General features: G+C 41.6%; 1 protein-coding gene across 1 annotated transcript in view; it reads right to left on the bottom strand.

Moving 5' to 3' along the window:
• Window positions 1–26,475, bottom strand: part of LOC141102967 (dimethylaniline monooxygenase [N-oxide-forming] 2-like) — a 139,139-nt gene that overhangs the window by 17,092 nt on the left and 95,572 nt on the right. The window contains exons 4-5 of the mRNA XM_073592036.1: window positions 26,076–26,238; window positions 5,111–5,256 (exon numbers count right to left, since the gene is read on the bottom strand). Coding sequence (XP_073448137.1) covers window positions 5,111–5,256; window positions 26,076–26,238 — 309 coding nt within the window. The remainder of the gene's footprint in view (window positions 1–5,110; window positions 5,257–26,075; window positions 26,239–26,475) is intronic.

The raw sequence follows: 26,475 nt of genomic DNA, 5'->3' as shown, positions 1-26,475 counted from the left end.
ACAACGTTACATATGACAAAACGCGGGTACGTGTTGACGTTAACATGCTGTCATACTAGGAGGACAGGTGTTTGTTTTTAGCCAGCCAGCCCTGTTTTATATGTGATTTTAAAACCAAGTAAATGTAAGTGCATTACTTTTCATATTATTAAAAAGCTAGACAATATTACACTATTTCCAGTCTTTTTTTGTGGGCCTTTTGCTGAAAGAGATGCTTACGGACTACACAGCGGTGCCAGTGTGTGAAAGATAATACAGCCATCTAACTTGTGATATTCGTTCCTAAGATCATCCGTGCAAGCAGTGGCCTTGGCTGGGCTATAGCCATATGCTTATTTTGCTTGTTATCTGGTAAGCAAGTCTTTCTTAAGGTTTTCTGATGTGAATCACAGTGGTAACATTGGGAAAAGGATTTATCTTACCAGTTCAAACATGGATATATATTGTGATGACATTCAATCAAGATTCCTCTTATAATAATTGGGACTATTTTTAGCATGGCTTTTCATATTCACCCTGCCTTTGGCCAATTATGGCTTTTGCTGAGGAGCGTGCTGTGATTGGCCAAAGCATGCAGGTCAGGTGTGTGCTTTGGCCAATCATCATACAGCAAAGCACTGCGATCTTGCAGTGCATTATGAGGCGCTCAAAATTGCTGCGAACGCCCCATAAAATTCTCTGTTCAGCGAATGGGGAACGCCCAATGTTCAAGTCGTACTTACATTCAACTCAAACTCGAAGCTCATCCCTAATGGGTACATAACTTTAAAACGACTTCTGAAGCACTCAATATCAACATACTGTTGGACAGGGTGGCATGACTAGGAAGACATATCCATTTCACTGGTCCCAGTCTGTCTTTAAGATCTGGGAACCAGATACCCCTCAAAATTCTTCTGCTTCTTGTTGGTTGATCCATTCAGACCTTTGCATCTGGTAAGCTCTAACCCTGACCTGGTTTGGGAGATGTAATGCCTTCAAAATTTCTACATCAACCCAAATTCTATACTTAATTCACACACTCCCCATTTATGTACCACAGGCAACCTTCACCAATATATGTTTTTTTGATATCGATATTCCTATGGACGAAAAACCCACTCAAGAACACTTCAACCTCTCTAAACAGAATGAGGGATAGGGCTCCCTGACATGTTGCAATATTATAAAGCACTCCATATTTCTCAGGTAGTGACACGGGGTACCTTGCCAGTACACAAAGTATAGGTACAGGTGAAATAGGACTCCTAGTTCCTAGTCACATTATCTTCAATTTCCTGGTTCTCAGTTAGACACTGCAGAGTGCAACTGCACTGTCCGAGTGCACAGTCTATTTGCCTTTAATAAATAAACCTCAGTGTGTTTATAATGTTGTATATTGAATGGTACATTCCGCTCTGTATCCAAAAGTGTGGATGTAATGTTTTAGTGCTTATTTGTTTCACACAGTTGTCCACCAATGCCTGATTCTTTCATTTAGGGCTGTGCCTGAAATAAAGGTTAAAAAACAAAATGTTGTTGGGTAGACCAGAGTTTCTTTTTTACAACTAATTTCCCAAGACTTGAATTGATTTACAAAAATGTTGTGTACATTTGGATCGGACTGTAAGATCTGCAGATGTCCACAGATTTCAATAAAATATGTCTGTCTTTATAAAACATATATGAGGGGTCTTCAAAAAGTTTCTGCATGTTTTTTAACTCTATTTGTTAAGAATTTTAAAAACACATTACATCACTTTTCTATATAATCACCTTCCTTTGTGATGTATTTTTCCCAGCGTCGTACCAATTTTTTTAATACCATTAGCAAAAAATGTTTTTGATTGAGTGCATAGCCACTGATGCACTGCTGCTTTCACATCATCTTCACATGAAAATCTTCTTCCTCCTTCTTTGAGCAGTCCAAAAAGGTGGAAATCAGTGGTGCTAAATCCGAACTATAAGCAGGGTGTTCCATAACCCTTTAACCAGTAGCCAACCAGCCGCCTTCATTTTATGGCGGTAGGTCGGCTCTCCTGGGCAAATCGCCGTAGGTATACGTCGGGCGTGTGGCCGCCTAGGGGGCACGCGCGCACCCACAGTGATTGGATTCAGTTCAGAACCGATCAGTCTCCATGCCCAGGCCAATTATTTCTGGCCTGGACCTGGTGATCAGTTCTGGTGAATGGGAGACTGTCCTCTGCCTGTTAGTGTAATCAAAGGCAGAGGAAATGATGTCATCTCCCCTCGTGGAACTCTTTTATGTTCCAGAAAGAGGAGAGAGGACATCTAACCGTGAGTTGCACAACATTACACTAACACCTGTACACTTGTCACCCCCCTGATCATCCCCTGATCGCCCCCCCCCCCCCAGTTAACACCTTCACTCCCTGTTACAGTGTCATCAAGTGCAGTTTTCACTGATCACTGCATTGGTTTCATTTGTGACTAATAAGTGTTTGGGCAGTTATTAGTAGGCCCCGGTACCCCCCTAAACCCCCTGAATAAAGGTTTAACCCCTTGATCGCCCCCCCTAAGTAAACCCTTTCACCCCCTGTCACCAGTGTCACTAATACAGTGTATAGATCTATATTCTGATTGCTGTATTAGTGTCACGGGTTAGCCAGTTAGTTTCACCGTCAGTATAGTGTCAGGGTACCCCCATATATTACCGAATAAAGGTTTTAACCCCTTGATCACCCCCAGTTAACCCTTTCACCCCCTGTCACCAGTGATCATCGCATTAGTGTCACGGGTGACGCTGGTTAGTTAGTTATTTTTTTATAGCGTCAGACCACTTACTAATAAAGGTTTAACCCCCTGATTACTGGAAAGGTGATATCAGTTAGGTTTTAGTGTCAGTTAGGGTCCACATCGCCCCAGGCAGCATCAGATTAGTGCCAGTAGCGCTAACACCCATGCACGCACCATACACCTCCCTTAGTAGTATAGTGTCTATATCTTTGATCTGATCAAAACTATATTAGTAGTGTCCCGCAGCCACCAAGAAGACAAAGACAGGCCCATCGAGCCCATAGTGCCCTTCCTGCTGCATTTGCCAATCCTAATTGGGAGCCCACCACTTCTGCAGCACCCGTACTTCCCCCATTCACTGGCCAACCCAGAATTCAGGTGGAAACAGTTGATTTTACGTCACTTGATTTTTATTCACTGTTTTTCACAGAAGATCTCTATAGAACTATTGTGGACCAAAGCAATTTGTATGTTGGTCAATTCACTGTCGCTAATCCCCAGTTGACCCTTGCCAGAGATTGGAAACCTATTACGGTTTCCAAATTTAAAACCTTCCTGGGCCTATCCCTCCTCATGGACATAACTAAAAAGAGTGTGTTGCGGTCATATTGGTCCACTGACCCAATTCACCATATGCCCATGTTCTCTGCATCCATGACCAGGGCTAGATACAAGCAGATCTTGCGATTTATGCACTTCAATGACAATGAACTCTGTCATTCTCGGGGTGACCCAGGAATTGATCGGCTCTACAAAATTTGGCCCCTTGTAAACCACTTCAACCAACAGTTTGCTGCCTTCTTTAGTCCCAATCAAGTTGTCTGCATTGATGAGTCCCTGATTAAGTTTTCTGGCCGCTTGTCTTTCAAACAGTATCTTTCCAGCAAGGGTGCCAGATATGGGGTCAAGCTGAATAAGCTCTGTGACAGGGCAACAGGCTATACATATAGTTTTATGGTTTACAAGGGAAAAGATAGTTATGTGGAGCCCTAGAACTGCCCAGACTACATAGGGAGCGCTGGTAAGATTGTGTGGGACATGGTGTCACACTTATTCAGAAAGGGGTACCACTTGTACGTGGACAATTATTTCACAAGCATGCCACTTTTTAGTCACATTTTTGATAATAGAATAGGCGCATGTGGCACCGTGCGATCTAATCCCAGGGCTTACCCCAGCAGCTTGTAGATTCCTGTCTTAGGCTGGGGGAGAGAGCCTGCTTGAGATGTAATCATTTGCTCGCAGTGAAGTGGAGGGATTCACAAAATGTTTTCGTTCTGTCCTCCCTTCTTGCAGATACGACAGTCCAAATTGCAACGGTGACTGGTGTTTGGAGAAACCCCTCTGTGTCTACAAATACAACCTTAATATGGGAGGGGTGAACCTCAACGACCAGTTGATGGCACCATACCTAATTGCCCGTAGAGCCGCTGGTATAAAAAAGTGTCTGTATACCTATTTCAATTGTCTCTGCTGAACTCTTATGTGCTATACAAGGCGTTGGGATGAACTGAATCCTTCCTTAAATTCCAGTAAGAGGTCATCACACCCGTGGAACCCCTAGCCAATGAACCCCCCAGAAGATATTGTGTCTGTAGGAGACGTGGATACAGACGTGACACTCGCTTTTATTGTCCCTCCTGTCCTGACCAACCTGGTCTCTGCATCGGTGAATGCTGCTAACACTCCACTACCAATGGAGTATTAGCGTAGGGTACAGTGCTGCACAGTCATAGGACACACTTTCACAGGGTCCCCAAGGATGCCATCGCATTTTGAGAGACCCAAACCTGGAACCGTTACAAAAAAATTGTAAAAATAAAAATAAAAAAAGGAAAAATATATATATAAAATAAAAAAGACAAAATTAGTTGTGTTTTTCTTGTTCTTCTCTCTCTATGTTCTGCTCTGTTTTACTGTATTTTTGCTTAACTGCAATGTTTTATTGCAGGTATGTAATTCTGTTATACTTTACTGTTTATTGTGTTTTATTGTTAATCATTATTTTCTTTGTTGGTACTCCATTCAGCTGCAGCACTGATTTATCCTCCATAGTTGAAAAAAAAGAGCATATATGCCAAAGCATGGGAGCAGGGGTGGAGGGGTTGATTTACCCCTAACATTAGGGGTGGATTGCCCCCATGCTTCAGCATATATTTTTTACTTTTTTTTTGGCACAGAAAAAAGTTGTTTTATTGAATTAGTGTTTTATTGTTACCATTGTTTGCTTTTCAGGTACGCCATTCAGCCGCATCACTGATTTATCTATCTTGACAGCAACAGCGTTTGCTCTCATGATACGTAAATCAGCGACTCCTTATATTATTTCCCATTCAAATCCCACAGGAAGAAAAAGTGTATATCATTTATTCACCTTGACTATTTCCTGAACAAGCTGTATGCAATTTGGAATAAATGGCTTAATACCATTTCCTGTATCTGTGCTATAAACCAACAGTTCTGGCTGTACAGTTGGCTCAGGAGCACAAACTATGTATAAGCATGTCACTTCCTGCTGTCCTAAAATGAGAAATAAACCTTTTCTTGAGAGGGATTTGTGATGAGACATGTACATACGTTCTGTTCTATGCAGGCTCTACAGTGCTTCACACTGGTTTAGTGGATTGGTTACCATAACCTCAGTTTTTTTACTTCCTCTTTGCTCCCCATGCCCTACACCATAAAACCCTTGCTTTAAATATAGCCACCAAACCTAAAATAGCTATATGCAGTTTGGAATAAATGGCTCTGTAACATTAGGCTGTATCCATATGTGGGTTCTGAATGTATAGTTTTCAGGGTGCATAAAGGAATTGTGTGAATCTGCTCTCTAGTGTGATGCTTGTTATCGAACTCTGCCCAACATCTTCTGCATTAGAAGACACCTTTTATTTTTAAAAAAGAAGGCTCTACCATGCCTTGCACAATTTCCTTTTTAAGAGAAAGCATAACCTGGCTTTGGTGAGGTGGGCCAAGAAGAGCCAAAAAGCCTTCCACTTTTGTAAGAGAAACAAAGCTTCCACTTTCAAAATTATCTCATAACTTACCATACCTTCCAAGGTATCAAACATTTTTTTATAGTCTACTGATTTTTAAATGTAGAAAATGTCTATAAAAACAATTTGTTCTTTATTTGTTCTTCGTTTAAATTTGTTTATTTAGTTCTTAAAATATTTTGATGCTACTAGACGGGTAACATTATATATTTTTGTTAATACAGTAAGTTCCACACTTGAAACATGTATCCCCCCTACCCCCGTGCTGCTAACCCTATTTCACCCAATTTACTTAAAGCGCTTGTTACCCCAACACTTCATATTCCTGATATGTGCCTGCTGTACCATGTACTTGTATGAGAAGATATCTTGTTCTCTTTGTATTGCTTCCTTTATGTGAAATCCATGGTGTTCCTGCTAGTCCCCTTGCTTTCCTATTAAAAACTGACCACACTAAGCAGGGGAGCACATCGTGGTCAGTTCTCTAGCTATGCTGGGAACTCAGTGTGCTTTCTTCCAATGATCAGACTTGTCCTGACACACCCCTGCTGCACAGCCATTCACTGGGAAGCTCAGTGTGCTGCTGCTTCTCCTCCCCCAGCTCTTATGCAGCTCAGAACAGAGGGAAAGGGGGAAAAAAAGTATATTTATATATTTTTTTATATCTATACAAAAATGTTTTGCCTTTCATTTCTATTTTAACTGAATGGGTTTTTTACAAGGCAGTCTTTTACAATAACTTTTAAAAGAGTGTGAGAACCAAAAACGACATAATGTATGCAAAGGGCAGCTGGATTCCTGGTGCAATCACACCAACTCAGAATTTAACAAATTAAAATAAAATACATCAGTGATGTACGCTTTACAAATCAATGAGAATGTATACCATATTAAAGTGAATGTAAACCCTCACATATACCCAGTAAAGTGAACAGCCTCAGATGATACACAGGGGTGAAACAAATCTCCCTACATAAGTTTTACATGTATATCTGCTGTCTTCAGCTTTATATATCTGCTGTCTTTCAGCTTTATATGTTCTTTATAAAGTCACAGATTTTCTCTTCCTGTTCAACACTGAGCGTGAAGTCTGGGCACACAGCCAAGACAGTTGATTGGAGGAAAGGCACCCCCCCCCCCCCACATAGGCAAAGGAAGAAAGGAATGTGCAGAGTTGTGCTCTGACAAGTCAAGCTGTCGGCTAATCTGTTTGTAGCAACCTCCCACAACACAAATTTCAACCTGGTTTTATCTCTATGTTCAAGAACTTGGCAGAAGTTATCAGGCTGATAACAGAGCTGAGGAGCAGGAGAAAACTATGGAGCAGTAAAAATCCACTGGGGACATCCAGTTTAATTAAACAAACTATCACTGTGCAAAAATCCACATCTATTAAAAAAAATGAGAATCAACATACATTACATAACATCGTGTAAACAAATCCACAGAAAAAATATATTGTTGAATAAAATGCCACTAAGCAAAAAAACATCTATTAGATAAATCAAGTGAAAAAATTGTTCTACGAAATGTATTTAAAAGTTCTACACTTGTTTATTTACAATTGGATGCATTGTAACAAAATATGTATCCTGTGATTTTCATATGCCTTTAGTGTATATTGAGTCAAATAAAGAAAAGCATACTATTGCATAGAAAAACATTCTCTAATAGTCTAAAAAAAATCTTTTATTTAAAAGAAAAGTGTTTTTATACCCTATTTTTTGGAGTTTTAGTGAGCCATCATCTGTACAAGTTCCATTTTCCCGAGAGTGAAAAACGTGTCTGAGGGCCTGAGGGCGGTAGCAAATGACATGTAGGGCAGTGGGGAAAGTTGTTGATCAGGGATCTCCAAACTACGGCCATCCAGCAGTGGCAGAACTATACATCCCATGAGGCTTTGTAAAACTTTGTCATTCGCAGAAGTGACTAGGCATGATGGGAATTCTAGTTCCTGAATAACTGGAAAATCATAGTTTGGAGTAGGGATGAGCCGAACACCCCCCCGGTTCGGTTCGCACCAGAAAAATTCGCACAAACGTTAGAACCCCATTGACGTCTATGGGATTCGAACGTTCAAAATCAAAAGTGCTCATTTTAAAGGCTAATTTGCATGGTATTGTCCTAAAAAGGGTTTGGGGACCCGGGTCCTGCCCCAGGGGACATGTATCAATGCAAAAAAAACTTTTTTTCAGGAGCAGTGATTTTAATGATGCTTAAAGTTAAAAAAAAAAGTGAAATATTCCTTTAAATATTGTACCTGGGGGGTGTCTATAGCAGTGTTTCTCAACTCCAGTCCTCAAGGCGCCCCAACAGGTCATGTTTTCAGGCTTCCCATTATTTTTCACAGATGATTTGATCAGTGTCTCTGCCTTAGTAATTACCACAGCTGTTTCATCTGAGGGAAATCCTGAAAACATGACCTGTTGGGGCGCCTTGAGGACTGGAGTTGAGAAACACTGGTCTATAGTATGCCTGTAAAGCAGGAGATGTTTTGGCCACGCGAGATACGCTTGAGACATATGTTGCAAATAGCAGCGGTGCGATCTGATGCACTCATCTCAAAAAAGGCCCACACCAAAGAACTTTTTGAATAACACGCAGAGACTGCAGCGCCCTGCACATGCTTAACTTTGGGGTGTGATGCAGTCAGTGTGCTGCCCTTAGGCTGGCTCCTGGAGGGCATCCTGCATCGTTGGTGATGTGCCTCCTCCTCCTCCTCCTCTCTCCTATCAGACACCCACATTGAGTCAGTGACCTCATCATCCCCTCCCTCCTCATCACTGGAGCAAACCTGGCAGTATGCTGCAGCAGGGGGAGCATGACTGCCAGATTGCTATCCCTCTTGGGCACCCCCTCTGTCCATGCTCACGTTACTGCCTTCATATAGCTCAGTATCATCATCAGAGCCTTCCAAACGCTGGGCATCCTCCTGGAGCATGTACCCAACACTGTGGTCAAACAGTTCGAGGGACTCCTCAGGAGGACATGGTGGGGCTAGGGAAGGAGTCACTGATGACATTGAGCTGAGGGAAGAGGCCGCTGCTTTGCCAGACAAAGTACCCTGAGCATGGGTGAGAGAGGATGAGGAGGATGAGGACGGCTTGGTCATCCACTCGACCAAGTCCTCCGCATGTTGCGGCTCAACGCGGCCAGCTGCTGAAAAAAAGGCCAAGCGTGTCCCACGGCCACGTGCTGATGAGGATTCACCGTCTCCACGACCAGCACTGTTGCCTCTAGACACAGAGCCTGCTTGCCCTCTTTTATTGGCTTGTGACTGTCTGCCTCAACACCACCAACCATCTACAGGTAGCGTTAGCTGAACACTGTGCAGAGCTCGCCAATAAATAACTTGTAGCTTATTTAGCTGCCTGCGGTAGTGATAGGATCAGGAAAACACCACCAACCTTCTACAGGTAGCTTTAGGTGAACACTGTGCAGAGCTTGCCAAAAAATAACTTGAAGCTTATTTAGCTGCCTGCAGTAGTGATAGGATCAGGAAAACACCACCAACCTTCTACAGGTAGCTTTAGCTGAACACTGTGCAGAGCTCGCACTACACTAACTCGTAGCTTATTTAGCTGCTTGCGGTAGTAATAGGATCAGGAAATCACCACCAACCTTCTACAAGTAGCTTTAGGTGAACACTGTAAAGAGCTCGCAAAAAAATAACTTGTAGGTTTATCTGAACACTGTGAGGAGGACGCACTATACTAACTTGTAGCTTTAGCTGAACACTGTGCAGAGGTCGCACTACACTAACTTGTAGCTTTAGCTGAACACTGTGAGGAGGATGCACTACACTAACTTGTAGCTTTAGCTGAACACTGTGCAGAGGTCACACTACACTGACTTGTAGTTTTAGCTGAACACTGTGAGGAGGATGCACTACACTAACTTGTAGCTTTAGCTGAACACTGTGCAGAGGTCACACTAAACTAACTTGTAGCTTTAGCTGAACACTGTGAGGAGGACGCACTACACTAACTTGTAGCTTTAGCTGAACACAGTGCAGAGGTCTCACTACACTAACTTGTAGTTTTAGCTGAACACTGTGAGGAGGATGCACTACACTAACTTGTAGCTTTAGCTGAACACTGTGCAGAGGTCACACTACACTGACTTGTAGTTTTAGCTGAACACTGTGAGCAGGACGCACTACACTAACTTCTAGCTTTAGCTGAACACTGTGTAGAGGTCTCACTACAATAACTTGTAGTTTTAGCTGAACACTGTGAGGAGGATGCACTACACTAACTTGTAGCTTTAGCTGAACACTGTGCAGAGGTCGCACTACACTAACTTGTAATTTTAGCTGAACACTGTGAGGAGGATGCACTACACTAACTTGTAGCTTTAGCTGAACACTGTGCAGAGGTCACACTAAACTAACTTGTAGCTTTAGCTGAACACTGTGAGGAGGACGCACTACACTAACTTGTAGTTTTAGCTGAACACTGTGAGGAGGATGCACTACACTAACTTGTAGCTTTAGCTGAACACTGTGCAGAGGTCGCACTACACTAACTTGTAATTTTAGCTGAACACTGTGAGGAGGATGCACTACACTAACTTCTAGCTTTAGCTGAACACTGTGCAGAGGTCGCACTACACTAGCTTATAATTTTAGCTGAACACTGTGAGGAGGATGCACTACACTAACTTGTAGCTTTAGCTGAACACTGTGCAGAGGTCACACTAAACTAACTTGTAGCTTTAGCTGAACACTGTGAGGAGGACGCACTACACTAACTTGTAGCTTTAGCTGAACACAGTGCAGAGGTCTCACTACACTAACTTGTAGTTTTAGCTGAACACTGTGAGGAGGACGCACTACACTAACTTGTAGCTTTAGCTGAACACTGTGCAGAGGTTGCACTACACTAACTTGTAGTTTTCGCTGAACACTGTGAGGAGGACACACTACACCAACTTGTAGCTTTAGCTGAACACTGTGAGGAGGGCGCACTACCCTAACTTGTAGCTTTAGCTGAACACTGTGAAGAGGTCACACTAAACTAACTTGTAGCTTTAGCTGAACACTGTGAGGAGGACGCACTACACTAACTTGTAGCTTTAGCTGAACACTGTGCAGAGGTCGCACTACACTAACTTGTAATTTTAGCTGAACACTGTGAGGAGGATGCACTACACTAACTTGTATCTTTAGCTGAACACTGTGCAGAGGTCACACTGAACTAACTTGTAGCTTTAGCTGAACACTGTGAGGAGGACGCACTACCCTAACTTGTAGCTTTATCTGAACACTGTGCACTACACTAACTTGTAGTTTTAGCTGAACAGTGTGCAGAGGTCACACTAAACTAACTTGTAGCTTTAGCTGAACACTGTGCAGATGTCTCACTACACTAACTTGTAGTTTTAGCTGAACACTGTGAGGAGGACACACTACACTAGCTTGTAGCTTTAGCTGAACACTGTGCAGAGGTCGCACTACACTAACTTGTAGTTTTAGCTGAACACTGTGAGGAGGACGCACTACACTAACTTGTAGCTTTAGCTGAACACTGTGCAGAGGTCACACTAAACTAACTTGTAGCTTTAGCTGAACACTGTGAGGAGGACGCACTACACTAACTTGTAGCTTTAGCTGAACACAGTGCAGAGGTCTCACTACACTAACTTGTAGTTTTAGCTGAACACTGTGAGGAGGACGCACTACACTTGTAGCTTTAGCTGAACACTGTGCAGAGGTCACACTACACTGACTTGTAGTTTTAGCTGAACACTGTGAGCAGGACGCACTACACTAACTTCTAGCTTTAGCTGAACACTGTGTAGAGGTCTCACTACACTAACTTGTAGTTTTAGCTGAACACTGTGAGGAGGATGCACTACACTAACTTGTAGCTTTAGCTGAACACTGTGCAGAGGTCGCACTACACTAACTTGTAATTTTAGCTGAACACTGTGAGGAGGATGCACTACACTAACTTGTAGCTTTAGCTGAACACTGTGCAGAGGTCACACTAAACTAACTTGTAGCTTTAGCTGAACACTGTGAGGAGGACGCACTACACTAACTTGTAGCTTTAGCTGAACACAGTGCAGAGGTCTCACTACACTAACTTGTAGTTTTAGCTGAACACTGTGAGGAGGACGCACTACACTAACTTGTAGCTGTAGCTGAACACTGTGCAGAGGTTGCACTACACTAACTTGTAGCTTTAGCTGAACACTGTGAAGAGGTCACACTAAACTAACTTGTAGCTTTAGCTGAACACTGTGAGGAGGACGCACTACACTAACTTGTAGCTTTAGCTGAACACTGTGCAGAGGTCGCACTACACTAACTTGTAATTTTAGCTGAACACTGTGAGGAGGATGCACTACACTAACTTGTATCTTTAGCTGAACACTGTGCAGAGGTCACACTGAACTAACTTGTAGCTTTAGCTGAACACTGTGAGGAGGACGCACTACCCTAACTTGTAGCTTTATCTGAACACTGTGCACTACACTAACTTGTAGTTTTAGCTGAACAGTGTGCAGAGGTCACACTAAACTAACTTGTAGCTTTAGCTGAACACTGTGCAGATGTCTCACTACACTAACTTGTAGTTTTAGCTGAACACTGTGAGGAGGACGCACTACACTAGCTTGTAGCTTTAGCTGAACACTGTGCAGAGGTCGCACTACACTAACTTGTAGTTTTAGCTGAACACTGTGAGGAGGACGCACTACACTAACTTGTAGCTTTAGCTGAACACTGTGCAGAGGTCACACTAAACTAACTTGTAGCTTTAGCTGAACACTGTGAGGAGGACGCACTACACTAACTTGTAGCTTTAGCTGAACACAGTGCAGAGGTCTCACTACACTAACTTGTAGTTTTAGCTGAACCACTGTGAGGAGGATGCACTACACTAACTTGTAGCTTTAGCTGAACACTGTGCAGAGGTCGCACTACACTAACTTGTAGTTTTCGCTGAACACTGTGAGGAGGACACACTACACCAACTTGTAGATTTAGCTGAACACTGTGAGGAGGACGCATTACCCTAACTTGTAGCTTTAGCTGAACACTGTGCAGAGGTCACACTAAACTAACTTGTAGCTTTAGCTGAACACTGTGAGGAGGACGCACTACACTAACTTGTAGCTTTAGCTGAACACTGTGCAGAGGTCTCACTACACTAACTTGTAGTTTTAGCTGAACACTGTGAGGAGGACGCACTACCCTAAATTGTAGCTTTAGCTGAACACTGTGCAGAGGTCACACTGAACTAACTTGTAGCTTTAGCTGAACACTGTGAGGAGGACACACTACCCTAACTTGTAGCTTTAGCTGTACACTGTGCACTACACTAACTTGTAGTTTTAGCTGAACAGTGTGCAGAGGTCACACTAAACTAACTTGTAGCTTTGCTGAACACTGTAAGGAGGACACATTACACCAACTTGTAGCTTTAGCTGAACATTGTGAGGAGGACGCACTACCCTAACTTGTAGCTTTAGCTGAACACTGTGCAGAGGTCACACTAAACTAACTTTGTAGCTTTAGCTGAACACTGTGAGGAGGACGCACTACACTAACTTGTAGCTTTAGCTGAACACTGTGCAGAGGTCTCACTACACTAACTTGTAGTTTTAGCTGAATACTGTGAGGAGGTCGCACTACACTAACTTGTAGTTTTAGCTGAACACTGTGAGCAGGACGCACTACACTAACTTGTAGCTTTAACTGAACACTGTGCAGAGGTCGCACTACACTAACTTGTAGTTTTCGCTGAACACTGTGAGGAGGACACACTACACCAACTTGTAGCTTTAGCTGAACACTGTGAGGAGGACGCACTACCCTAACTTATAGCTTTAGCTGAACACTGTGCAGAGGTCACACTAAACTAACTTGTAGCTTTAGCTGAACACTGTGAGGAGGACACACTACACTAACTTGTAGCTTTAGCTGAACACTGTGCAGAGGTCTCACTACACTAACTTGTAGTTTTAGCTGAACACTGTGAGGAGGACGCACTACACTAACTTGTAGCTTTAGCTGAACACTGTGCAGAGGTCGCACTACACTAACTTGTAGTTTTAGCTGAACACTGTGAGGAGGACACACTACCCTAACTTGTAGCTTTAGCTGAACACTGTGCAGAGGTCACACTGAACTAACTTGTAGCTTTAGCTGAACACTGTGAGGAGGACGCACTACCCTAACTTGTAGCTTTAGCTGAACACTGTGCACTACACTAACTTGTAGTTTTAGCTGAACAGTGTGCAGAGGTCACACTAAACTAACTTGTAGCTTTAACTGAACACTGTGAGGAGGACGCACTACACTAACTGTAAATAGTCTAGCTGCCTGACTGTGGTACTAATAGGATCAAAAGAACACCAGCAATTTTCTTCAGGTAGCTGTAAATACTGTAACAAGACAAGCCTGCCTGTCAGTAGGAAGATAACAGGAACGGATCTAGCTAAACTGAATACAGTGTATATATATATATATATATATATATATATATATATATGCAACACCTGGGATGCATATATATATATATACACAATATACTGTAAGTGCAGCTAACTCACTGACTGTCCTGCCTAATCTAGCTAACTCAAATTAAATGACAGTCTCTCTCTCTCTCTAAGCACGCCGGAACACACTACAAAGGGCCACCGTGCAGGTGGCCTTATATAGTGCGGGGCGTGTTCTAAACCCCCTGAGCCATAATTGGCCAAAGCCACCCTGGCTTTGGCCAATTACAGCTCTCTCTACCGATGGCGCTGTGATTGACCAAGCATGCGGGTCATAGTGCATGCTTGGCCAATCATCAGCCAGCAATGCTCTGCGATGCCGCAGTGAATTATGGGCCATGATGCGCCACACGAATTTGGCGCAAACGGCCCATATCGTTCGCAATTCGACGAACGATCGAACAGCCGGACACTGTGGAGATGATTTCTCCAGCTGCTACCACAGTACTACTCTTTAGGCCCCTTTCACACTTCTACGACACGACAGTCGTACGACTGTGGATCCGACTTTGCCCTGCGACTTGAAGTCCGACATGCGTCCAACTTCAATGAACGGGGATTCGCCTTTGATCGCCGATAATACCAGGCACTGTGTCTTGTATGAATCTTTAGGGGGAACTCCACCCACAATGTAAAAAAAAACGGCATGGGTTCCCCCTCCAAGAGCATACCAGGCCCTTCGGTCTGGTATGGGTTTTAAGGGGAAACCCCACGCCAAAAAAACTGCGTGGGGTCCCCTCCAAAAGCCCGGCATGTCAGGAAAGGGGGTGGGGACGAGCAAGCACCCCCCTCCTGAACTGTACCAGGCCGTATGCCCTCAACATGGGGGGTGGGTGCTTTGGGGCAGGGGGGCCCTGCTCCTCCCACCCCAAAGCACCTTGTCCCCATGTTGATGAGGACAAGGGCCTCTTCTCTACAACCCTGGCCGTTGGTTGTCAGGGTCTGCAGGTGGAGAGCTTATCGGAATTTGGAAGCCCCTTTTAATAAGGGGGCCCCCAGATCCTGGCACCCCACCCTATGTGAATGAGTATGGGGTACATTGTACCCCTACACATTCACCAAAAAAAGTGTCAAAAATAAAACACAGTACACAGGTTTTTAAGGTAATTTATTAGGCAGCTCCGCGGTCTCTTCTGACTTCTTCTCCCTCCTCCGCTGATGTCTTCTGCCTCTGCCGGTTCTTCTCCTGGGTTCTAATGCTGGGTGCGCGGTGTGCCACTAGTTATATTGGCATGGGGCGGGGTCCCCGGCTGACGTCATCTGGAGGCCCGCCCCTTATGACAGTACCGCCCGGGGCATGATGGACTGTGATGTCATAAGGGGCGGGCCTCCAGATGACGTCACCCGGTGACCCCCCAATGCCAATTTAAGTAGTGGAACACCGCGCACCCAGCATAGAACGGGAGAGAGAGAGTCAAGTCAACATCAGAAGAAGAAGAGAGGGAGAAGACAGTGGAGAAGACCCGGCAAAAGAGCGAGAAGACAGCGGAGAAGACCTGGCAGAGGCAGAAGACAGCGGACAGAAGGAGAAGAACCAGAGAGGGCTAGAAGACATCAGTGGAGAGCGGAGAAGACCCGGAGAGGGGAAGAAAACTGGCAGAGGCAGAAGACATCAGCGGAGGCAGAAGACATCGCCAGAAGAGGGAGAAGAGCCAGAGAGGGGAGAAGTCAGAAGAGCCCCTGGAGCTGCCTAATAAACTACTTTAAAAACCTGTGTACTGTGTTTTATTTTTTACACTTTTTTAGGTGAATGGATAGGGGTACTATGTACCCGTTACTCATTCACATAGGGTGGGGGATCGGGATTTGGGGGTCCCCTTGTTAAAGGGGGCTTCCAGATTCCGATAAGCTCCTCGCCCAAAGACCCAGACAACCAACCGCCAAGGTTGTCGGGAAGAGGCCCTTGTCCTCATCAACATGGGGACAAGGTGCTTTGGGGTGGGGGGCACAGGGCCACCCCTGCCCCAAAGCACCAACCCCCCCATGTTGAGGGCATGCAGCCTGGTACAGTTGGGGGGGCGCTCGCTCCTCACCCCACCCCCTTTCCTGACCTGCCAGGCTGTGTGCTCGGATAAGGGTCTGGTATGGATTTTGGGGGACCCCACACCGTTTTTTCGGCGTGGGGGTTCCCCCTAAAATCCATACCAGACTGAAGGGCCTGGTGTGCTCTCGAGGAGGGAACCCATGCCGTTTTTTTTTTACATTTTGCGTGGAGTTCCCCTTCGTCGCATGCCAAAGTCGTATCAGTTAAGACGACGATCAGACTTTGATCTGACTTCAGTGATATTCAATGGCCTGAAGTAGGATCAAAGTTGGACCAAAGTAGTGCAGGAGCTACATTAAAGTTGGGATGATTTGAAGGCATACTAATATGAATGGTAGTCATTGGAAATCATGGTGAACGATTTGTCAGTCCTAAGCCGTAGGTCGTAGGACAAGTCGCACAAGTGTTAAAAGGACCTTAGGGCGTTTTTTTTTGTCATTTTGCTTCAGGTGACAAAACATTCAGATGTGAACAGGTGCCATTGAAATTAATGAGATTTTACTTGTTGGGCTTTTTCAGGCATTTTTTCGGGAGTTTTACAAGCGTTTTATGAGCTGAAAACGCTCAGGTGTGAATGTTGGCTCAATGGGATGGCCCTGCCACTCACCTGTGTTACCAGCCAAGAGACTCCTCCAACCACTCTCCTGTGTTATCAGTCCTAAGATCCCTCCAACTGTTCACCTGTGTTACCAAACTTAATGGAATGCTGTCTGCATGAATAAGCACAAGTAACTGTTTGTGTACAGTACTCTTTTCTCTAGTCCATTACTGCAGAGCCTTCTATAGACTTCTGTTTCCACCTACTTTCCTGATTACTCTCCAGAGGCATTGCTTTGAGAGCCGGTTCACACTGAGGCAGCACGACTTGCAGCGCGACTGCCTCAGGCGACCTGCACATGACAGCAGTGGCGCCTTGCAAAACGACTTCTATATAGTAGTCTATGCAAGTCGCCTCAAGTCGCCCCCAAAGTAGTATGGGAAACTTTTTCTAAGTCAGAGCAACTTGAGTCGCTCCTATTAGAATGGATCCATTGTACAGAACGGAACGCGACTTGTCAGGTGGCTATGTTACCTGACAAGTCGTCCCAGTGTGAATCGGCTCTTCGGATTAACTGTTTGCACAGCTTCATAATCTGTTAACATTCTTCTGTGCTGTATGTATACTTTTACCATTTTGACCTGGTTTGCTTACTTAAAGAGGAACTGCAGCCTGCTCACATAATTTGTAATAAAAACATCTTTGCCATTCTGAAGCTTCCCTCCAACCACTTTGCATATTATTTTATATATTCTGTACTTGCCAAATATGCTGCAGAAATTTCCCTCCACTGAGTCTGGCTGCAACTATTTTAACTGTGGTGAGCTGAAGCTGCTGCCTGTTCACTTCCTGGATTTACACAGAGGCACACCTCCAGCTCCTCAGCTCTCATTGGCCCTCTTATACTTAACCCCCCCGCCTTCCTGGCAAACTCTCACGAGAGTGAGAGAGCTGTGCATGATGTCATAAGCCTAGGCTTTTACCAGACAAGAAACAGGAAGCAGGCTGCATAAGGTATTTACTGGCAGAAAAAAAAAAATTTTACTATCCAAAGGTAAAACAACAAGGGTAGAAGATTTAATAGATGGAAAGTGGAAATGAAAAAATGACTGAAGGTCTGCTTTAATCCCCCTCTACACCTATTCAGTAACCCTAATGCTACAGTTACCTTCTGTCTTATCATTTGTCTGATTTGTGATTCTGTTTTATTAAATATACTCAGCTAACAAAAACGTAATGCTGCCTTTTTTCTGGGATACTGTGTATCCATGCTCCAATATTCGGATGTCCCCCAGAAATTGTGCAGTGGATAATAGCACTTGGGAGGGGTGGCTGTAACCCATAATTCTATGTTATACCAAACACTTCTTTGAATCGCTTTACTTTTTAAGATATTAAAGTGTTACTAAACCCAATACCCTGCATTCACTATATCTGCTCCCCCCCCCCCCCCCCCCCCCCACAGTACACAACATGAAAATGCTATTATTTTAGTAAAGATAAACTGCTAAATACCTTTTCGCATCAGCAGTATATAGCAGTCTTGTGACTTCTATCAGTACCTGGTAAAGTCTGTAGGAGGAGTTTTCATTCTGCACTGGCTGTCCTATCAGGATGATCCTCTGTCTGGATAGTGCATGTGATTAGCACAGGGACAAAGAAAAAAAAACTCTCTAGCAATACACACCAAACTGAGCATGTGCAGCCAGACTGCAAATGTCCTGGACTTGTTCTGGAGTCAGTTAAAGAAGAGGAGGATCTGTGCATACAGGATCACACAGTCTTTTTACACAATGCAGAGGATTAACCCCTTAGGTTCCACAGCGAGTATAACAAGCATGCTTTACTGCATATACACACTAGACATGTGCGGTTCATTTCATTCCGAATTAAAATTCTGCAAAATTTTTGTTTTTTGGAAATTCAGATGTAATTTCTGAAATACATAGTACCAAATTTAAACAAATCAAAAATCAAAAATAATTTTCGAATTTGAATACTTTTTTGATTCGAATAGTTTATAAATTTGAAAAGTTTTCGAATTCAAATAGCTTTCCAATATCCAAAGAGGATAAAAATAGAATAGAAAATAAAAATAGGAATAGGATATATAAAAAAAAAAAAAGACTAGAAAAGAATATAACAGAAAATAAAAGAATATAATATAATAGAGTAAAACAGAACAAAATAAAATAGAAAATAAAAGAACAGAATAGACTAGAATATAATAGAAACAAATAGAATAGAATAAAATAACATAGAAAGAATATAACTATCTTCTTAAATTCGAATTTCAAATAGAATAAATTTGAATACATAAGTAAAGTATAGAATAGAAAAGAATAGAATAGAATAGAAAAAAAAGAATAGACTAGAAAATAATAGAATTTAAAAAAAACAATAGAATAAAATAGAAAGAATAAAATAAACCCAAAGAACAAGGGGGCCTTACCCTCCCTGATATAGCAATGTACCTTAAAGCAATAATGGTTACCAGAATAGTAGACTGGTTTCATAATGGTAACAATAAGCAATGGGTCAGTTTAGAAGAAGAGATAACAGGTTTAAAATTGAAATCTCTGCCATGGATTAAAAAGGAACTAAGACCGCTGGAAGGACATATGCCGCTCTTAGTAGTCTCGACAATGAAAGCCTGGGATACAATGTTAAAAAAGGGACATGGTTCAACCTTTAGGGGGCCTATGACCCCATTATTTAGTAACCCAGAATTCCCACTCACTAGGGAAGCTAAGTCATTTCTTAAATGGAAAAGGGATCAAGCCACTAGAATAGTGGAAACGATGGAGGGGGGAAAAATTCTCCCACTAGAAAATACGGGAGAAGAACATAAAAATAAATGGATGCTGCATGGCTTACTCCATGGATACATTTTGTCCTTAACAAAAGAAGCCGCTTTGGACAGACCCTTAACCTTATTAGAAAAAATTCTTACTCAATCAGAGAGACCGACACATGTTTTATCAAAGATATATAGGATCCTGAATACTGAAGGTCAAAACCAAGATATACCCTACACTAAGAAATGGGAAAGAGAACTAGGTATGGAGTTTCCTAAGAACAAATGGGATAAAGCTATTACAATAACTCATAAATTATCATTATCTATTAAACATCAAGAAAGGAACTATAAGATCTTAGCCAGATGGTATAAATGCCCTGTGGATCTACATAAGATAAGCACGATCAATAATGAGGAATGTTGGAGATGTCATACAGCTCGAGGCACAATGTCTCATATATGGTATTACTGTCCCAAAATACAGCCATTCTGGCAAAAAATCTTTGAAATCTACAGAGATATGACTGGTAAAGATCTTTACCCAGATGTACAAATAGCGATCTTGTCTATGATACCGGGCTCTTTGAAAAGCATAAAGAAAGGTATATTAAAATATTTCTTGACAGCAGCACGTACTTGCATAGCCAGAAAATGGAAAAAGACAAATATGCCCTCTATGATGGAATGGGAGAGCGAGATGGCGGAGATGCGTGCCATGGAGGAGAGAAAGGTAATAGAAGAGGGTCTGAGTAATCATTCAGCTAATGCATGGTCTAGATGGACAGAGTATAGTACCTCTTCACAATTGCTCAGAGAAGGAGAGATGGTAAGAGACGCTGAATAAGACATATTATGGTAGGGTTAAACTTTTCCCCTATTTTTCCTTTTCCTTTTTTTTTTTTTTTTTTTTTTTTTTTTTTCTCCTTGGAGAGTGTATGGTCTGTGTGTTGGGGGGAGGGGAGGGAATATTGTTTAGAATACACATTTCCATTGTATGCTAAAAGTTAAGTGTCAGAGACCCAGATCATATAGTATAATGTTAAATGTAACTGTATAGTTAGATGTGTATGAGGTTTGTTTGTTTTGTATAAAATTCTTTTGTAAAACTGTTTTGGATAAATAAAGATTTTGAAAAAAAATAGAAAGAATATAACCATTTCCCAAAATTCAAAAAGAATCAATTCGGATCTGAATAGAATAGAAAAGAACAGATTAGAATAGAAAATAATAGAATAGTATAGAAAAAAACAACAGAATAGAATGAATATAACCATCTTCTGAAATTCAAATTTCGAATTGAATACATTTGAATTTGAATAGAAAAGAATAGAATAGAACAGACAAATAAAAAAAGATTATAATTTAAAAAAACAATAGAATAGATTAGAATAGAAAAAATATAACCATTTCCCAAAATTAAAATAGAATCAATTTGAATTTGAATAGAATAGAAACAAATAGATTAGAATAGGCACATGGTTATATTCATTCTATTCTATTGTTTTTTTTCTATACTATTGTGTTATTTTGTATTCTATTCAAATTCGAATTGATTCTATTTGCATTTCAGAAAATGGTTATATTATTTCTATTCTATTGTTTTTTTAATTCTATACTTTTCTATTCTATTCGAATTTCAGAAGATGTTAATAATCTTTCTATTTTATTCTATTTTTTTATTCTATTCTTTTCTATTCCATTCTGTTCTTTTATTCTCTATTCTATTTTGTTCTGTTCTACTCTATATTGCAGGCAGTCCCTGGGTTACAAACAAGACAGGGACTGTAGGTTTGTTCTTAAGTTGAATTTGTTTGTAAGTCGGAACAGGTACATTTTTTAAGTGTAGCTCCAACCAAAAAAAATATTTTTAAGCTTTTTAGATAGCATAGGGAAGGTATAACACCACTGTAATGTTTGTATTGCTGTCTGTGCGCCTGTTCAGAAGATTTCACCTCACTTTCTGTCCCTGTGACAATTGGATTTTGAAAATTTTGGGTTGTTGTGGAAACAAAGATTGGTGATAAAGCATCAGTGGAGGTACATTTTTCCCATAATAACTCTTACAGGAGAGAATTTCCCTTCCTAGGGGTAGATTTCCTCTCACTTCCTGTTGTCTCCCTCTGTTTGTAAGTAGGAGTCGTTTGTAAGTCAGATGTTTGTAACTAGGGGACCGCCTGTACATTATTTTTTTTCTGTTATATTATTTTCTATTCAATTTTCTCTATTCTATTTTATTCTCTTTGGAATATGGAAAACTATTCGAATTGTAAAACTTTTTTAATTCAAAATTTTTTTTTTCGAAATCGATCCGAAAAATTTTAATCTATTCTAAAACGAATAAACGAAATGAATTCCGAAAATGAATTAAAAACAAATTTATGTAAATAACAAATCGAAATTTTTTTTTTCGTTCTGCACATGTCTAATACACACTGATTTTACTGTTGTGGGTTTAATAACACTTTAAAACATTTAAAATAAGTGAAACAAAAAATTAATATAGATAGTCTACCTTTATGCCCTGTACACATGATTGGACATTGATCGGACATTCCGACAACAAAATCCATTTTTTTCCGATGGATGTTGGCTCAAACTTGTCTTGTATACACACGATCGCACAAAGTTGACGGAAAATCCGATCGTTCTGAACGCGGTGACGTAAAACACGTATGTCGGGACTATAAACTGGGCAGTATCCAATAGCTTTCGTCTCTTAATTTATTCTGAGCATGCGTGGCACTTTGTGCGTCGGATTTGTGTACACACGATCGGAATTTCCGACAACGGATTTTGTTGTTGGAAAATTTTATATCCTGCTCTCAAACTTTGTGTGTCAGAAATTTCGATGGAAAATGTGTGATGGAGCTCACACACGGTCGGAATTTCCGACAACAAGGTCCTATCACACATTTTCCGTCGGAAAATCCGACCGTGTGTACGGGGCATTACACTTACATTTCCTCTATGAACCTTGTTAACATACAATCAGATTACTAGAAAATGCTGAAATCAGCTGATATCTACTTTGGAAAAAAATTTAGGAAGAGTTATTCAGTTTGGCAGCAAAAGTTTGATGTGTAATATCCTGTAAATTAGAACAGTTCATCAGTCAGCTTTTGCAGTCATATTTGTAAAAAGATGCATTCTTTACTTATACTTTTTTCTCACAGACATTTTATTGGTGTTTTTATTTACTGTACTCTTCTACACTTTTTTCTATAGTAAGCTAAAATCCCAGGAAAGCCATTTTAGTTTATGGTCAATTTTATTTTATCACACTGATATAATAAAAAAATGCACCATGTGTGTTCGGGTGCCATTTATTTTCTATAGCACCTAAACGCGGTGTGGTTTTGCTGCGATTGACGCACAATAAATTGTTTGGCAATTGTGGAAAATCTCAATGCACAAAGCTTGTTGCCTAAAAAGGAGCAGGAGCTTCTTTTGGGATACAAGTTTGCCACAATTGCTATGTGATTTCTCACACGAGAATCAGCGCAAATGCATCACGTTTAGATGCTATTGAAAATGAATGGCAACGGAACAGAAGACGGATAGAAATGGAGATCAACGGAACGGAAGACGGATGAAGTAACGGATAAGAACTGATACGTTTTTAAGGTGGCTAAACTGACAGTGCCCGTGTGAATGAGGCAAAATGCTGCGTACACATGATTGGAATTTCGTCCCGCAAAAGACCGGTGAGAGTCTCTCACCGGAAAATGCGACTGTGTGTATGCTCCATCGGTTTTTTGCTGGCCAAATTCCAGCCAGCAAAAGATTGAGGGCATGCTCTCAATTTTTCAGTCGGGAAAAGTTCCTATCCGAAAATGTGATCGTCTGTGGCAATTCCGACGCAAAAAATTCTTACGCATGCTCGGAAACAATTCAACGCATGCTCGAAAGCATTGAACTTCATTTTCTCGGCTCGTCGTAGTGTTGTACGTCACCGCGTTCTTGACGGTCATAATTTCAGCGACCTTTTGCGTGACCGTGTGTATGCAAGGCAAATTTGAGTGGAATCCCATCGGAAAAGCCATCATATCTTTTTCCAACATGAAAACCGATCGTGTGTACGCGGCATAAGAGTTCATTTCAAGTGTGCGTGCCCGCCTGTTCTAATTTATGGCCCTCCTGAGTCCTGTCCCTGAGCTACTTACTTACTATATTGAAAATAAAATAAGAAATATGTTTTTTGCCGTAATATCTGCCTCAAATCACATTGCTGATTGCATATTGTACTTGTTAATAGCCTAAATACTGAAATTTACACTGTAATAAACTGTAATTTTGTAACTTTTAGAAATGTCAGTAAAAACTTGGTTGTGCCAGTAAATTGTGGGTGTAGTGTCAGTAAATTTAAATCTGGTAGGTTGGCAACACTGGCCAATCCACTTTTGAGGGTAATAGTTGTCTGGATAGTACACTGACTATCTGGGTTGAGTAAGGTTTGTGTCACTGATATTGAACGATTATGCATATGAGCAAAGTCAGAGTAAAATCAGATATCCTTATTTGAAAACGATACTTGTTCCAAATAGGTATTGAAGCAAGAGGATAAACACCCCAGCCTGAAAACCAGCAGAATAAGTAAAAACAGCAGCTTCCATGTCTCTTTTAGTAAAGGTTCCTTTTAATACAGGGTGCATCCATGACACTTGGGTTGTAGAGCATCCTGGGCCTTATATGAGGAGTGCAGCACTACTTGTTGGCTGCTTCTGAACAAGTAAAAACTGAAAAAAAGGTTTGTATGAACCAGGATGCAGGTTGGGGGTGTCCATACTCTCTACCTCATTCAGCTACAGTATGTTTGTATAATGAAGAGACTTTCAGGAAATTAAGTGATCCTAGTGATACCTAGGATTAAATGTATGTGTGTATTGTGTGTATTGCACATGTGCAGCAGCTTGGTGGACAGTACAATATATGTGTGACTGCACCTCACCCGTTCAGGCTGCCCCCTTTTCAGTCTATCATGAATTCTGCTGCCAGACTCATCCACCTTACCAACCACTCTGTGTCCACCACCTCTCTCTGCCAATTCCTCCACTTGCTTCCGGTTGCCCAACAAATAGAGTTCAAAATAACAACAACATACAAAGTCATTTACAACTTTGCCCAAGCTATATCACCAATCTTGTCTCCAAATATCACTAAAACCATCCTCTCCACTCCTCCTGCTCTCTAGCTCCCTTATCTTCTCCCATATTTGTCTCCAGGACTTCTCCAGAGTCTCTCCTTTACTCTGGAACTCCCTTCCCCAATCTGTCCAGCTATCTCCTACTCCGGTGATGGCAAACCTTGGCACCCCAGATGTTTTGGAACTACATTTCCCAGTATGCTCATGCACTCTGCAGTGTAGTGGAGCATCATGGGAAATGTAGTTCCAAAGCATCTGGGGTGCCAAGGTTCGCCATCACTGTCCTACTCTGTCCACTTTTAGACGATCCCTGAAAACTCATCTCTTCAGGGAAGCCTATCCTACCTTCAGTTAACAAATGAATCTTTTATTTCTCCCTACAGTTCATCCTTTATGGTTATTACCCTTTGTTCCACTTGTCCCTTCCTATTAGATTGTAATCCAGGAGCAAGGTTGTCCTAACCCTCTTGTATTGAATTGTATTGTTGCTGTATTGCCTTCCTTATATTGTAAAGTGATGCGCAAACTGTTGGCGCTATATAAATCCTGTATAATAATAATAATATGTGCTAAGCAAACAGTTTTAACTTTAGTAAAACCACATGATCAGTCCGAGCATGACCTGTCAGACCAGCAAAGTGGGAGCATTTGCCTTTATTATCCATGTTTCCTGCTCAGAGGATTTCAATGACAATAAGCCTGGGTTCACATATATGAGAATTGGATACGGGTTTCCTGGCATCCAATTAGCATGACAGGCGAGTGTGACCGGCTCTCAATGGAGCCGGTCCACACAGGTCTGGGGCGGCCGCGATCTGGATTGCAGAAGGGTCCTGAGCGTCTTTGGGTCTGGTTCAGGTGTGAATTCAGGCAAAAATTCGGACCTGAATCACACCTGAACCGGTGTACAGAAAGACACCGGACCCCATGCTGTGAACCGCGGCCACACATATTTGAACCCGGCCTTAAAGGGTCTTTCACCATTGGACTAAACTGAAGCTTTTTTAACTAGTTAATGACTTTATTTGTCGATAACATTATATCCTTTGTATGTTTTACTTGATGGTTCATTTTATGCCTTCAGGTTTGTTTGTACTTCTTGCTTTTGTTGTTCTGTGCATTAGAACAGAGATAAACAACTCTATTTACACTGATACCCCAAATTATACTGTTTCTGAGACCCAACTAACATCTTGTAATTTTTCTTAAACACAGAAAACGTATGTTTGCCAATATCAACCACCCCCATAAAATCATATTGTTCTTTAGCATACACAACTTTTAAAAGCATTAGGATTGATATTTATTACCTGGGAAAGATTCTAGAGGTAAATAATGATCAACATGATGCCCATTGCAGACCAGGACAGCATCGAAACACTCTTTCTTCTCAGTTCCATTCTTCTTTGTCAGTACTTCCCACTGTCCATTCATGGTAGAATTTGGACTCTTTGTCACCTGGCAAACTTCAGTCTTAAAAATAGAAGAAAGGCATTGTTAATTGTTTTCCTATTTATTAGGGATACATATAAAAGTGATTAGTTTAATTTAAATAAACCTTTTATTGTGTAAAAAAAAATTTTCTAAAGCCCTTATTAATAGTGGACAGCAGATTTTGGACACTACAATATTACTCCACACCACGGTGTGCTTTTTATGTCAGATTTATAAAATGCAGGCCATGGTGTGGAGCTTGCAATGCCCCATGAA

This window comes from Aquarana catesbeiana, linkage group LG07 (genome assembly GCF_042186555.1).
Source record: "Aquarana catesbeiana isolate 2022-GZ linkage group LG07, ASM4218655v1, whole genome shotgun sequence".
In the NCBI taxonomy this organism is placed as follows: domain Eukaryota; kingdom Metazoa; phylum Chordata; class Amphibia; order Anura; family Ranidae; genus Aquarana; species Aquarana catesbeiana.
Note: the sequence above shows the minus strand (reverse complement) of the source record. Positions and strands in the feature narration are given on the sequence as shown.